This window comes from Sprattus sprattus (assembly GCF_963457725.1).
Source record: "Sprattus sprattus genome assembly, chromosome: 16".
Classification (NCBI taxonomy): domain Eukaryota; kingdom Metazoa; phylum Chordata; class Actinopteri; order Clupeiformes; family Clupeidae; genus Sprattus; species Sprattus sprattus.
In genome coordinates this window covers 19464045-19479638 of record NC_137914.1, presented here as the reverse complement: position 1 = coordinate 19479638, position 15594 = coordinate 19464045, and the positions used below count along the sequence as shown (strand labels likewise).

General features: G+C 39.7%; 2 protein-coding genes across 3 annotated transcripts in view; one reads left to right on the top strand and one right to left on the bottom strand.

Moving 5' to 3' along the window:
* The window catches only part of znf341 (zinc finger protein 341), a gene marked incomplete at its 3' end in the record, with an annotated part of 29838 nt that extends 27780 nt beyond the window's left edge, over positions 1–2058 (top strand). The window contains exon 15 of the mRNA XM_080853628.1: positions 1553–2058. Coding sequence (XP_080709754.1) covers positions 1553–2058 — 506 coding nt within the window. The remainder of the gene's footprint in view (positions 1–1552) is intronic.
* An 8165-nt stretch (positions 2059–10223) lies between these two features.
* Positions 10224–15594, bottom strand: part of calcrl2 (calcitonin receptor-like 2) — a 69331-nt gene continuing 63960 nt past the window's right edge. For both annotated transcript variants that reach the window (XM_080854538.1, XM_080854539.1), the window contains exons 10-13: positions 14367–14433; positions 13583–13801; positions 12902–12943; positions 10224–11388 (exon numbers count right to left, since the gene is read on the bottom strand). In XM_080854538.1, coding sequence (XP_080710664.1) covers positions 11134–11388; positions 12902–12943; positions 13583–13801; positions 14367–14433 — 583 coding nt within the window. In that variant the 3' untranslated portion in view covers positions 10224–11133. The remainder of the gene's footprint in view (positions 11389–12901; positions 12944–13582; positions 13802–14366; positions 14434–15594) is intronic.

The window sequence follows — 15594 nt, the reverse complement described above, 5'->3', positions numbered from 1 at the left end:
ATGTCTATACACTACTGTTCAAAAGTTTAGAAATCACTGAGAATTGTCCCCATTTTCAAATAACTTCAAATGGAACCAGAATGTCATGTAGACATGGTTAATGTGGCAGGTGACTAGTGCAGCTAGAAATGGCTGTTTTTGAATTAAATATGTACATTTATGTATTATTTATGAGACTTATTAATTAAATCGATTTCCGATAACGACTAAAAAGATGAAGGGGACTATACATAATTCAAATCATGACCCTTATATTTATTTTTGTGCATGGAAGTATAACTTTAATCATTATAAATGGTTTACTAAGTACTGGCACTGTGACTAAAATATTAGATAGAAAAATGTAGTGCTGTGGATGTGCTGACCAAGTGGTAAGAAGTTAGCATGGAGTAAGCATTCAGCATTAATAATAAACATCAAGCAGTTATAATATATATACGTATATATGCGGCAATATTACAGAAACATGAGATATGCACTACAGAGTGTTACTGTAACCATTTAGGGAATATGACAAAAAGTTATTTGTATAATGGTTCCCTACTGCATCTTTAAATTGAATGTTACCATTCAGTTTGAGAGAATCAATGGCACATCTCGGGGGAATTGCAACATAACAAATATCCATAAGTTCAACTGAAACACCAACCATTATTTTCATTATGTGTAAAAACTGCTGCCACAAATGTTGCAGCTATTTACTGATATTGTGTCGATTTTTGTAAACATGGAATTGCAATGTTCCTTTGAGACTAATAGTTATAGCACTTTCATGTCCAAGCCACATGAAATGATTTAATACTTTAATCGCCAATATGTTGCCAAGTTTAGAGCTGAAATGGTTACAAATGTTCAGTATGTATTTTTCCAGTAGCTGTCCATAACAGATAACATACTTGTAATGTTGAGAATTTGTGCTGAATATAAGCGTGTGTGGCATTCAATGTTTTTTGTATACTGAAAATGTCTAGGCAGACAAACCTTCATCAGACTACTATAAATGTGCATGATAGACCCAGGATTCAATTTAATTAAAATGTGAACACAGAGGTGACCTATACATGGCATCTGACTACCTTTACAAACCCTAATGGCCATAAACTTCAAATTCTCATGTAGAGTCAGAATTGCATGTGAGATGTACTGTACGTAAGTTGTTAGTAAGATTGCATGGAACGACCCCTGAACTTGATTTCTAATTTTTCAGTGATCATAATTACATTCTGACATCATGGTGACTACACCCTGCTGATAAGTTTAATCATCACATTGCTTATTTTATTAGAAGTAGAAGTAGTAGTCATAAAAATAATTAAAATAATAGACTGGTTTATTCTGAAGACAAGGTTCTACACACGATCTACATACATTGTTTTGAAATATAGCGGTTTCTCCTGATTGGATGGAATTGTGTTTCTTATTCCACTACTATGGTACCACAAACAAACATCATTTGGACTGTGATGTCTTGCTGTGAAGAGATGGCAACGTGTATTCTTGTTCATCAGCTCCAGAGTCCATGGTTTTCATTCAAATATCTCTTCTTTTCTAGGTATTAAGCCATTTAAGTGTCAGTTCTGTCAGAAGGCCTTCAGTCGGCGGGCCCACCTGACTGAGCACCAATGCTCACACACTGACGACTACCGCTTCCGCTGTTCCACGTGCAATAAAGGATTCACAAGACAGAAGTACTTCAATGAACACAACTGCTCCTCTCGGACTAAAAAGAATGCAAGTGAAGAACTTCCAGACAAGAACCTCAACAAAAGGATGTTGGCCCCAAGTTGGGAGGCTGGAGGCCAGACTGAGATGGCAGATGGAGCACCAGAAGATAATAAACAACACAAAAAACTACAAGAGACTGTAGAGAGTAAAGAGTTTCAAAGCATCATCAGAAAGATGTCAACTGAAGGTACTGGGAGGAAAATCCAAAGAAAAGACAAGGGTAAGGAGGACGCTGAAGCCTCAGGGTGTTCAGAGGAGATGGACCAACAGATGTGTAAAGGACCCACAGGGTCACTGCTGTTGACACCTATGTTTACTGAGACTGTTGATTGAAGTTAGTGGACATCCATACTCAGTCTTGAACTTTGTAAATAATGGACAATTCATGACAGCCTGAGTACCCTTTTGTTCATTTAGATTTTTTTACAGACAATTCTGTTTTAAATGTTTTGTATGGAGCCACATCCGAGGATTTTAAGTTTGGCATTGATAAAACAACAACTGAACTGAATTAAAACATTGGCATTTAAAACGTTTTAAACTTTGGGCACTGAAATTATTGTACACTGGAGGAACAAGAAATAAATGATTTGCATAGATCCAGTGGGCAACGCATCTCTGAACGTGGGGGTGTAGTCGGCCATGGAAAGTCCCATGTAAGCTAATGTAATGGCATTTCTCATCCTCAAAGAAGAAGTTTCACTTGAAACTACAACACCTAGCCAAACTGAATAATTTCAGGATGCACGAATGTCCATCCATTGTGTATCCTTGGTCAGAGAAATTTCACAATTTCATCCTAAACACCCATCACACCTCTGTCCAGTTAGCTAATGTTATGATAGACTGACTAGAGACTCTTAATGAGGTAACACTAGCCTTGTTGACTGGAGTGTTTCTGGTTATCTGCAACAGTATTTCCCCTGCTTATTTTCAGATGAAATTTGGTGATATACGTACATTCAACAGTCATTTTATTATCTAGTCTTGAAAGTCATGCTATAGTGCCTAGGCTAAATCTGTGAGGAGGAAAAAACACAGATTTTTGTATTATTATCTGTGTCTCTCTACATGGTTTTGATCCAGATATCTTCGCAAATACAGATGGCAAACCATAGAGACACCAAGGCTTAGAGCATGGTTCTATTTCTTGAGCGTCAGGTCCATGGAAATGGCTTGGTTTTCAACCACAAGTCCACATATTTTTTACAGTCTTCAACAGTTTGTCCCCCAAGTAAACAAGTGTGCAAACTCATTTAGCATAGCAAGTCATGTATAGGGGTTTGAAACAATGTCACTGCAGGATGATAATACACATCTGGGCCCTGTTCGGCGTAGAACTGAAGCTAAGTTAATACATTTAACTCGCAACATGAGATAATCTAGCTCGCTAAATGAGAACAGGCTATACCAGTCTGGCGATACTTAAACGTCAAGTTAATTTGTCCCAGGCTAAACTCATCAGATAAATTGTGCGTGCACGTCCTGCTTCAAAAGGCAGGAAAGGTCGATCACCAAAACCATGATGTTTTTTAACAGTACAATAGTCTAAACGCAAAGAAAAAGAAAAAGACTCATTTTTTTCTCCGCCAAGGCAGGATATCACCATGAGCGCGTTATGAAGAATTCAAGACCATAATCATGTCAAAATCTAACACTTCCGCCGCTGCAACAGCAATATAAGGAACTGTCTATAGGCTGTTAAGACGTGATATCTTTTCTTGTGTCGAATATGTGACTTTGGTGCAGCGGGTAGAGCTCATGGCTTGCATGCAGCAGTTCACTGGTTTGACCCCCCTCACCTTTGTCCGAATTGTAGTTTTAAATCGCTTTGAATAAAACCGTCTGCTAAATGACTAAATGTGAATGTATTAATAAGAAATTCAATACATTGAAGCAATGTTGTGAAATTGTGTTTTTCTCTCTTCTTATCATGCATCCACCTTAATCATTTTCTACAAAAATGATATGGTATGGTGTAGTAGACTAAGACTTTATTCACTACTGCACAAAAACTAGACACGTTTGCAAAACTAGACGTTTGCAATTAAGTAGGTAAAACAACTTTCGCCAATATCTCCGTAAGGGAGATGGGTTATGTGCTCAAATTTCCTGGGATCAAATAAGACGTTAGTATTCATGTGCAAACTAAAAATCACGTCTCAGGATTGCTGCGCATGCAAGTTATTTCGGGTGTCACAACTGTACCCATGTCTCAACTACTAATACCACTGTCATATAATTATGAGTGCTTTGTTCTCTGCATCGCCGACATTACAAAAATGAATGAAGTGAAGACATTCAATGTTCTGTGTTTGCAATAAATTACTCGAGAAGGTTTTTTAAATGAATTATTCCTTGTCGGGTGGATCGGTAGCGCTCGTACAAGAACTCATCATGATGGAAAAATGGATCTTGGCGATCGCAAAGAACTCTTCCCACGCTAATCAAACTATCTAATACGACTCCTTGTCAATGGGGTCCCTCCTTTTGCCGTGGGTGTGGCAATCTTAGCCAGCTAAACTTTGGTTAGCCTGCCCTGGAGCAGGTTAGTGCTAAGTGATATGTTACTATGGTAATTTATCAGAATTTGCTTCGCCGAACCCGATAAAGGGGCGTTCTCTTTTTTTAGCCTGGAATCTAGCTCGCTAAACCGCTTAGCAAGCTACGCCGAACAGTACCCAGGACTTCAATAATGTTACTATTGTACCCTTACCCTACCCTAGAATACACATCGGGACAAAATGTTTGTCATAACAGTCTGGGTCAGACTGGATTTTCATTGTTTCACAGACTTTAATAATGTTACTATTGTTGATTTTCCATGTTGTCCACTGTACATTTGACACTGTACATTTGTGTAATCTACAAAATGTAAATTAAACTTTATACGTTTCAGTATAGGAAGGTTATGTTTTTGAGGGGAGAAAGCAGCAAGCAGCATAGGCAACCATTGTGTTCCTACCGTTTCTTATTATATACATGTCTTATGTCTGCACCTCTGGCACTCTAGCGCCACCAACAGGTCAAAGTTGGAAGTATATTTATGCAAAGAACTTTGAACCATATGCCCAGTTTGCAAAAATGCAAAATCTTTGGATCCAACCAAATTCCTCGCACCCTTTGTTAAGTTTCCGCATAGTTGGATTTTATGCCATCTGGGATTTTCTGGAAAAGTCAATGACATTTTTCAAGTCAGCACACATCTTCAGACCAAGCCTCACTAGAGTTATCACATGGATTTTAAAACAGGAATTGAGGTCATGTCTCAGAAATGCTTTGATATGTGAAAACCAAACTTGGTCATGCAAGTCTTAAATAAATCAATCTTGTGTCTGATAACACCAGTGGAGGTCACAAGGCCGAGACAGAAATTCTCATGTTAATATAATTGATGTGGCCGCCATCCCTGCCAGTGGCAAAGCTGCCAAACATTGAGACATTTCAACAACACTTGGAAAAGCAGCCTGGAACAAAGGTAATTTGTGTGCGTGGCCATATCTTTGAAGATCCCAAAGATAGACAAAATATCGTTTGTCCATTACTTTCAACTGAAAATGATTTTAAAGCCACCCAAACAGGAAGTGAGTTCATAATTCCAACAGCAAAGTTTGAGGTATCAACAACAGCCTTGGTACATGGACGCGGGATCTCATTTTAAGGAAACACAAAACGCTCTGTGGCATTTGACCACTGAAGAGTGCTGCAATAAGTAAAACAAATGTTTGGCTAAGATTGATAAGATTGTAGACCTGCACAAGGCTGGAATTGGCTACAAAACCACCGGCAAGCAGCTTGGTGAGAAGCAGATAACTATTGGTGCGATTATTCATAAATGGAAGCAACACCATACAACTGTCACCCGCTCTAGGTCTGGGGCTCCATGCAAGATATCCCCTCGTGCGGAATCAGTGATCATTCGAAAGGTGCAGAATAACCCCAGAACTACACAGGGGGAGCTTGTGAATGATCTCAAGGCAGCTGGGACCAGAGTCACCAAGAAAACCATTGGCAACACACCACGCCGTAATTTTTTGAAGTACTGCAGCACTCGCAAGGTCCCCCTGCTCAAGGAAGCGCATGTACAGGGCCATCTGAAGTTTACCATTGCACACTTGAATGATTCTAGGGAGGATTGGGAGACAGAATGTCAATCAAGCTCTTTGGCATCAACTCGACTTGCCGTGTTTGACAGGGGGGGGAATGCTGAATATGACTCCAAGAGTACATCATACCCACCATCAAGCATGGAGGTGGAAACATTATGCTTTGGGGCTGTTTCTCTGCCAAGGGTACAGGACGACTCCACCGCATCAAGGGGACTATGGATGGGGCCATGTAACGTGGAATATTGGGCTTGAACCTCATTCCCTCATTCCCTCCCATTGAAAACACAACCTTAAAGATTTGGAGAGGATCTGGAAAGAGGAGTGGACCAAAATCCATCCTGAGATGTTTGTAGACCTGGTGACCAACTACAAGAAACGTCTGACGTCTGTGCTTGCCAATAAGGGTTATTCCACCAAGTACTAAGTCATTTTTGTCAGTCAGTTTTGGGGGTTCAAATACTTTTTTTTTGCATCAAATGCAAAGAAAGTCATAAATGTTATAATGCATTTTTCTGGATTTTTTTGTTGATATTCTGTTTCTCACTGTTAATATACACCTACCATTACAATTATAGATCACACATTTCTTTGCAAGTGGCCAAACTTGTGAAATCGCAAGGGGTTCAAATACTTATTTTCCCCACTGTACATACCAGTGGCGGCTCGTGGTTTTTAAAGTGAGGGAGGAAGGACTGCGCTTGGTTGCCATTGGCCTGCTTATTCTGTTGGTGGCATAAGTATGTGAGATACAAGTTGTTTCCGGGTGTTTTTGTTAACTACAGGACAAAATAGCAGGCAGGGATAAAATTGATACAAAGCCACCAGTGTGGAACCATTGTACTTTGGGCAGCATGTCTTTGGACTAGACAAGGCCAGAAGGAAAGGATGCAAAGCCAAATCAGGCCTACTCTTGATTTGAAAAACTAAATGCAAAATTCTGGGCCTATTCCCCCCCTCAATTACTGAAGCTATTGGTTATTATTATTTGACTAAATTTATTTTCAGCTGCAATTGTTTTAAGAAAAATTAAGACACAAGACCAAAATTGATGCCATTTAAAATGCATCATGGTCGGAATCATTCACTAACATCCTTTCCACAATATTAAACAACAAGTAACAAAGGCAACACGTAAAATAACATTATTTCGCAACATGGGCTGTAAGCCTAACATTGTTTGTGGCAAATGTGTATGTTAATGGATGTTTCAGGGTGTATCAGTATCAGAGACCGTCCCTCAATAGGAGCAAAAGGGAGGACGTCCTCCATGCAATCATTTCTGGTTACGATAGGTGGTGCTAATGTTATTTTAACTCAGGGAAACAAATTATAATATGCATAGTATAATATGCATACTGATATCAAACTGCATTTTTAAAGGAGTTTAGTCAGTTCAATTAAAAAAATAAATTCTCAAAAAGTTTGGGGAGGTCCTTCCTCCGTTTCCTCAATGGAAGAACCAGAGGCATACTACATAACCTCATAACATTTATATGTTATCGCTTGTCGATTTACATTGCAAATTTAATTTGAAAGTGAACACTTTGAATTTCTGCTAATGGCAGTTTTTAATGTTCTGAGATTGCATATTGAATTACATGAACTGAATAAAAACACATTGCATCCACGCTTGAATTTTTCTGCATTGCAATTTGACACACATTGAAAAAAAATCCCACAACATTTAGAATGCTTACATTTTTTGGCACTGCACATTCTGGAAAAGTACCCCGGCAATAACAAAGCGTGAATTTCACTGCACTCACAAAAAAAATGAAATATTGAAATATTGTAAAACATTCAAGCATCATACATGATGTGGGATTCTTTTTCAATGTGTGTTGAATTGCAATGTATACAATTTCAAGCATTGTGTTTGCATTATGTTTGTATTCAGCTCACATTATTCAATATGCCATTTGCCATTTGCATTGGCACTGTTCTAGCCTGGTGACACCAGCCTACGTATTTCCGCCTGAATTGATTTCAAGCTCATACTCAGTCTGGCCTAGACTGGTGACACCAGCCTACGTATTTCCGCCTGAATTGATTTCAAGCTCATACTCAGTCTGGCCCAACCCCATTGACAATCGTCTCCAGAACTCAAAATTTTGCAGGACCAATCAGCGAACAGTTCAGAGCTGTGACGCAAAACTCGCCTTGGAGGAAAAGACACGAAAAGCTATCGGAAAAGTTTTCTCAACTCTCGAGAACATCAGAAAATTAAAAGGAGAACAAGAGTATTTTCTTGTAAGTTTTATGATTGGAAAGGACGTCGTAGCTCTTCTCCCAACTGGCTTTGGGAAGAGTTTAATCTACCGAATGCTTACTAAACGTTGCTGATTGGTTAAGGGAACTCCAATGATTTTAAACCTCAAGATAAGCACCCGCCCATCTCGGAAACCAAAATGCATTGGGTTGGCCCAGACTGAAAGACGGAATGAAATGGAGTCACAGGCTGGTAATGGCCAGGCTAAGTCTGGCCCAACCCCATTGACAATCGTCTCCAGAACTCAAAATTTTGCAGGACCAATCAGCGAACAGTTCAGAGCTGTGACGCAAAACTCGCCTTGGAGGAAAAGACACGAAAAGCTATCGGAAAAGTTTTCTCAACTCTCGAGAACATCAGAAAATTAAAAGGAGAACAAGAGTATTTTCTTGTAAGTTTTATGATTGGAAAGGACGTCGTAGCTCTTCTCCCAACTGGCTTTGGGAAGAGTTTAATCTACCGAATGCTTACTAAACGTTGCTGATTGGTTAAGGGAACTCCAATGATTTTAAACCTCAAGATAAGCACCCGCCCATCTCGGAAACCAAAATGCATTGGGTTGGCCCAGACTGAAAGACGGAATGAAATGGAGTCACAGGCTGGTAATGGCCAGGCTAAGTCTGGCCCAACCCCATTGACAATCGTCTCCAGAACTCAAAATTTTGCAGGACCAATCAGCGAACAGTTCAGAGCTGTGACGCAAAACTCGCCTTGGAGGAAAAGACACGAAAAGCTATCGGAAAAGTTTTCTCAACTCTCGAGAACATCAGAAAATTAAAAGGAGAACAAGAGTATTTTCTTGTAAGTTTTATGATTGGAAAGGACGTCGTAGCTCTTCTCCCAACTGGCTTTGGGAAGAGTTTAATCTACCGAATGCTTACTAAACGTTGCTGATTGGTTAAGGGAACTCCAATGATTTTAAACCTCAAGATAAGCACCCGCCCATCTCGGAAACCAAAATGCATTGGGTTGGCCCAGACTGAAAGACGGAATGAAATGGAGTCACAGGCTGGTAATGGCCAGGCTAAGTCTGGCCCAACCCCATTGACAATCGTCTCCAGAACTCAAAATTTTGCAGGACCAATCAGCGAACAGTTCAGAGCTGTGACGCAAAACTCGCCTTGGAGGAAAAGACACGAAAAGCTATCGGAAAAGTTTTCTCAACTCTCGAGAACATCAGAAAATTAAAAGGAGAACAAGAGTATTTTCTTGTAAGTTTTATGATTGGAAAGGACGTCGTAGCTCTTCTCCCAACTGGCTTTGGGAAGAGTTTAATCTACCGAATGCTTACTAAACGTTGCTGATTGGTTAAGGGAACTCCAATGATTTTAAACCTCAAGATAAGCACCCGTCCATCTCGGAAACCAAAATGCATTGGGTTGGCCCAGACTGAAAGACGGAATGAAATGGAGTCACAGGCTGGTAATGGCCAGGCTAGCACTGTTCCACTTCCATAAGAGATAACCTCGCCCTAGTAACTGCATTTGGAGGAAGCCTGGATTCTTGAAAGTTTAAGAATCAATTCCCCAATCAAAGTCACTGGCCTTCTCTCTAATTAAACGTTTCTGAAAGAGACAAAGTGCTACCATTTTACTGTACTACAATGTTACTAGTGTCACCCAACCTGATGGGTAATGAGCTGTTTATCATAACTCTATTTTTGTTTAATTCTGTAGTTTACCCACAATATTTCTGTTTAATTCTGTAGTTTAGCCCTGATCATTTTGTTGAATTCTGTAGTTTACTCCTGATATTTTTGTTTAATTATGTAGTTTATCCATGATATTTCTGTTTAATTCTGGAGTTTACACATGATATTTTTGAAATTCTGATACCTTCCTCACTACAAACCTAAAGATTGGAAGGATCTTAAAAAAAAAAAAAAACCCTTGTATAATGTAATGTTTGTTGCTTCAGTAAAACCAGATTACATTTAAATCCTGTAACTAGAAAGATGATGATTTATCAGTACAGTAGAATGTGTTGTTTTATTTATACTGAACAAGAATGTGACTCCATAGTATTTATACACATTTGTTTACATGTATGTCCTGTGTATCAAATAGCATATACTTAAGATGCTTATACAAAAACAGACCCAGTCATAGTGTATGGGGGATGGGTGGGTGGTGTTAAGTAGGCTGTTAGGCTGATATCCCAAAGGATAAAAGGTGCGGAGATACATTATTAATATGATGGGATTGCAACATAACAAATCCTTTTTAAATATTTAAATGATGTTCAAACAAACAAGGACGTGTCTGCTCTCTAACCAATACAATCACTGTTAATGAAAATCTACGCCGCAAACATTATAAGCATGACAATATATTATATTAAAGTTAAAATACACAAATTAGGCATGGCATGACAGGGAGTAACCACATAATTTAACTAAAGAACTAAAACTAACTTAACTAAAGAAAATACATTGTCTATAAAAAAAGGGTTCGACAGAAGTAGGGACCAGGTGGTGTAACAACAGAAATGGAGAACCACGGGTACTTGTGTGTGTGTGTTAGTGTGATTGTGAGTTTGTTTTATGTGTGTTAGCGTGTGAGTATATGTTCAGCCCAGGTGTGTGGAGATGGGATGGGCATGTGAGGTTGTGTTCAACTGTTGTTCTAGTGAACTAGTTCTATATGTATGTATTTCGTTGTTAGTATAACCAAAGCCCAATAAACAGAATCATAACAAATATATATCTGCTCATGTTTAACTTAAATATGAGCAGACATATATTTTTTTATAATTCAATAATGTAAGATACATTGTGTATTTTGCTTGAATGATTAACATACTTTATCCAACCTATCTGTATATAGTGAGTCCATTACACCATCAACAATGTCAACAATCCCATATGTATACATCTATGTATTGTTTAATTTATTTTAGCATTGTGCAATATAACTATATAGACACCCCATACAAAACCCATGAAATACAGATGTAGCAGTGCAAATACTGTGTTTATGGACATAGAATAAACAGTGTGAACAGTGGAGGTGGAGTTGAAGTGGTTGAGACTCAGACCTCAGTCGTCTCTAATAGTTTAGGGACATTGGGGTCACTACTGCAGGAACAGATGCCATTACTGTCCCCATTGTGTTGGTGCTTCAGAGTAATCGTATCTTCTACATCTTGGCAGTTGAGACTGATAGTGGCACGGCTTGTCTCAGTGACGGAAGCACCGGTAGGAAAGCCGTGAGAATCTGAGGTCAAATGCTGGCCACTCCACTGGGCAGTATAGAGCCACCATTGCCTTTTGAGCGCACCCTGAACCTGCAGGAAGAATTAAGAAAAGAGATTCTTTATTGTACCCAAAGGAACATTTGTGTTGTACTCCATGTTTGCCACCCCTGAGAAACATAACAGCATACATGTATTCACAGACACAGAAAATACATCAACAGAGACACGTAGCAACACATTCAACTAATTAGCTCAAATTTGACATTACATTAACAATCAATTTAATTTGAATGGAAAATTGTGAGTATCCATACTGGCCTACTATACTGGTCGTACACTATAAAGTTTGGTTTATCTCTTTGTAATTGACTTCCGGACTACTTCTAAGGTGTGTGTGATGTCTGTCTCTGTCGAATGTTCTCCATATACAGACACATTCCAAACTTAGAGATACACCAGGGTATATATATTTAAATATGTTTCATCTTAAACTTTAATGACTTTCTATTTTGAACTGCAGGTTGTTCTGTAACACCCTTTTGCATGCACTCACACACATTTCTCAGCTGACACAAGCATCAGAGAGGATTACATCAAGAGATTGAAATAGATGTTATAGTAATAATATATGCAATAAAAGTATTTGTAACTTTCAAACAATTTGTCTCAGTAGTCTGATCCACCATCGAACAACAGTTTGAGGTGAGAAGTTGCACTGAGACAGACTCCTTGTGTCTTTGATGAGTGACCTTCAATAAGTAAGCCAACAAATGATTTGTCAGAAATGTCTGTTTAATCTATAATCAGGCATTTTTCTACACTGCATTTAATCAGCTAGCTCCCAGTTTGCAGTTCTCTAGGTACATGGTAAGCTGATGTTTCCTTGCTAACTAACCTCTCTATGTTGTATTCAGGATTTATAAAGGCCCTCCTTCACAGTAACCCACAACACAACCGCTAAACACAACAACATGACCAACCCAACCATAAAACCTGAGCAGCAGGATACAACAAAAGCAACCAAGCTGCCTACAGGAACAATTCACTGGGGTTTTCAAACAGGCACCTTTCTTCATCATTTTTCCCTTGAATTAGGCCCGCTACACCACCAGAAATCTCAACAGTGGTGTCTGGCATCCCAGACCCACCCCACTCCTTACTCATGATTGGTTAGGACAAATGCCACTACCAAAGACAACAGATACACCTCAACAAGATTTCCCAGATCTCAGTGTTGGTTCAGGTCAAGTAGTCTGCAAGCACCTCAGCCACAACCACTGGCTTGCTTTTTCAGCTGCCTAAGACAACTTCTTTAAAGCTCCTTTGATTGACCTTCTTCGAAAGCCAAAATCAACAAAAGTGCTGTAGTTTATTTAGCTCCACTGGTCTTGTGTGTGCTTGTAGTGTTGTGTTTTTTTTTAGCTCCACTGGTCTTGTGTGTGCTTGAAGTGTTGTAGTTGAAAATGTTTTGTCTTGTCTTAGTGCTGTTTCTATGTTGTTTTATGTTCATGTAATGTTTGTTACTGTCCAATGGTGTTGTGGACCCCCTCAAAAACAAGATGGTACATCTCAAGGGGGTATTCCAAATAAGTTATGGTCTTACCTCTGTATTGCAGAAGCAGAATAAAAGTGCAACCAGGAACCCCTATGGAAATAAAATATTGTGTTACGTTTAAATAGGTCCATAACAACTCCTGTGGAAAAAATATTGTTTTACGTGTAAATATTATAAATTAATAGAAAGAAACTAGGAGGAGCAGTTTCACAAGACACCATTTAATTAATGTTCTGTTGTGCAATTATTTAAACAGCAATTCACCTTGCATTGTGTAGCTTTTACAAATAATCCTTTTCTGATATCGAATGTTTGCCCTATTTCCACCACTTCCCAAATTCTGTCCCCTTACACTTACGTCCTACTTAATATTAATTTCTTTGCCAACTAGTAATATGAGTTTTGAACAATGTATGCTCCCGCCCCAAAGGGATATTAGAATTAAGTGTGCAAAAAATGTACAGCTTAATTAAGTGGGCTAGACAGCGATTTATTCCTGTGTGTACAAATCGTTATGGAACAAACTGAACACATTTTATTTCGCAACGAGGATTTGTGTTGGTCACAGTTTTTCAACTCAGACCGGCCTTTCTCCTCTTCAACTTGAGATTTTCCTGCCCATCACTGCTGACGACAGAGTTAGGAGATGATCACGAGTGGTTATGGGTCCTGACAGAAAATGAGGCCTGGGTTACGTGAAGTAGTGAGTATTGCCCTTTGCCCCTTTACCTGGAAGTGCATGAAGAGGTTCATGATGAATTCATAGATGGCTTTTGCTGTCCGCTCCTTTGGCTGAGATGGCATCACAATAAACTGGGCACCAAGTAAGGGCACAAGGATCAGCGTAGCGCGTACTGCTTTCATGTAGGTGTTTGACTCTGCACTGTGGCTCACCTTCAGCTTGGTGATTAGCACACGGACAATATTGAGCAGGAAAAACAAATTGACCTAGATTTGAAAAAAGGAAAACTGTTGTTTGTTATTAACTTAAAATGTGATTAGTTATTGAAACATTCAGGTCTAAAGACACATATGATTACAGTTGTACACATGTGTAGGCTACGTTGCTCATAATACAATTTTATATCATTCCATTCCAACATCAGAAAATAAATGGTGAAAATTGTAGGCTTATCCTACCAATCATATCTTGCACCTCCTCAACAACTGCCTGCGGTTTTAATGGCACATATCTTTTTTTCCTTTTTTCCCCCCTTCTTGTCTAGACTATTTCAGATGTGGGATGATACTATAGGCTCTCCATCTGATCTACTTGCAGAAACCCTCTACCTACACCTATCCATCCCGACCACACTGTGTGTGTGTGTGTGTGTGAGTGAGTGTGTGTGTGAAACCCTCTGCCTTCACCTATCCATCCCCACCACACTGTAATGCTAGGGGCCTAGTTCTGTGACATAGGATACTATTAGACTACTTTCTTGCGTACTCTAGACACTTGTACTTAGATATGATGTTGTGTGATAAGGTTTCATTTAGCATATGGTGGCCTCACCACTAGAGCCACATGAAGTGGGCCATGGATGATGTAGATGAAGTTGGAGTCTGCCGTCAGCCAGCACCTGTTGAAAAGAAATAGAAATAGAAATGGAGTGGACTAAACCAACCAAAACTCAAGAGGAGTGATGCCAGCATTGGATTAAACAGTGTGAAGACCCCACAGAAAACCTAATTAATAAAAAATAAAAAATAAATAAATTTGACTCAAAATGAATACATGGTGTTTGTCAGTGGAGAGGCTCCCCCGCTGCCGTGAATCCTTGTGCTGCGCTTTTTCAATGCAGGGGCAATGGGGCACTGCTGAGTGTGGGCTCTTTCAATGCAGAGGAAATGGGGCACTGCTCAGTGTGGGCTCTTTCAATGCAGGGGCAATGGGGCACTGCTCAGTGTGGGCTCTTTCAATGCAGGGGCAATGGGGCACTGCTCAGTGTGGGCTCTTTCAATGCAGGGGCAATGGGGCACTGCTCAGTGTGGGCTCTTTCAATGCAGGGGCAATGGGGCACTGCTCAGTGTGGGCTCTTTTAATGCAGGGGCAATGGGGCACTGCTCAGTGTGGGCTCTTTTAATGCAGGGGCAATGGGGCACTGCTCAGTGTGGGCTCTTTTAATGCAGGGGCAATGGGGCACTGCTCAGTGTGGGCACCTCTGGTCACTAGCGGCATGCCTCACAGGGCCCAATAGGTCAAAATGCCTCCATGACATAGCTTTGCAATTGTAGGCCATATGTTTAGTAAGTAACTTTGTGACATCCTAAATTCATAAAAGTTACAGACCATAATAAATTAAATCAATCAATTTAAATTGCGCATAGAGCGCCTATACAAAGGCAACATGCTTCGGCCGAGATGCAGACTATTATTGAACTATTGATCCGTAGCAATAGTGCTAATCTTATCGTCAGAGAATTCCATACCAATAGCCACGTTGTATCAACAAACCAAGGTATTACCAACCACACCAAACAACTTTATCAAGGCACTTTATAAAAGTAACAAGCTTAGTCTCTGGTCGGGGGGACCTCTGGTGCAAGCAGTAGCCCCGACCATATATTGGCTTGAACGCCCACGGGAACACGGGTTCGAATCCGACCTGCTGTCATTTCCCGATCTCACTCCCCACCTCATTTCCTGTCCAAACCTTGACTGTACTATCTGATTAAAGGCAAAAAGCCCAAAAACAAATCTTAAAAAAAAAAAAGAAGAAGCTTAGTCTCTGGTCAGAGGT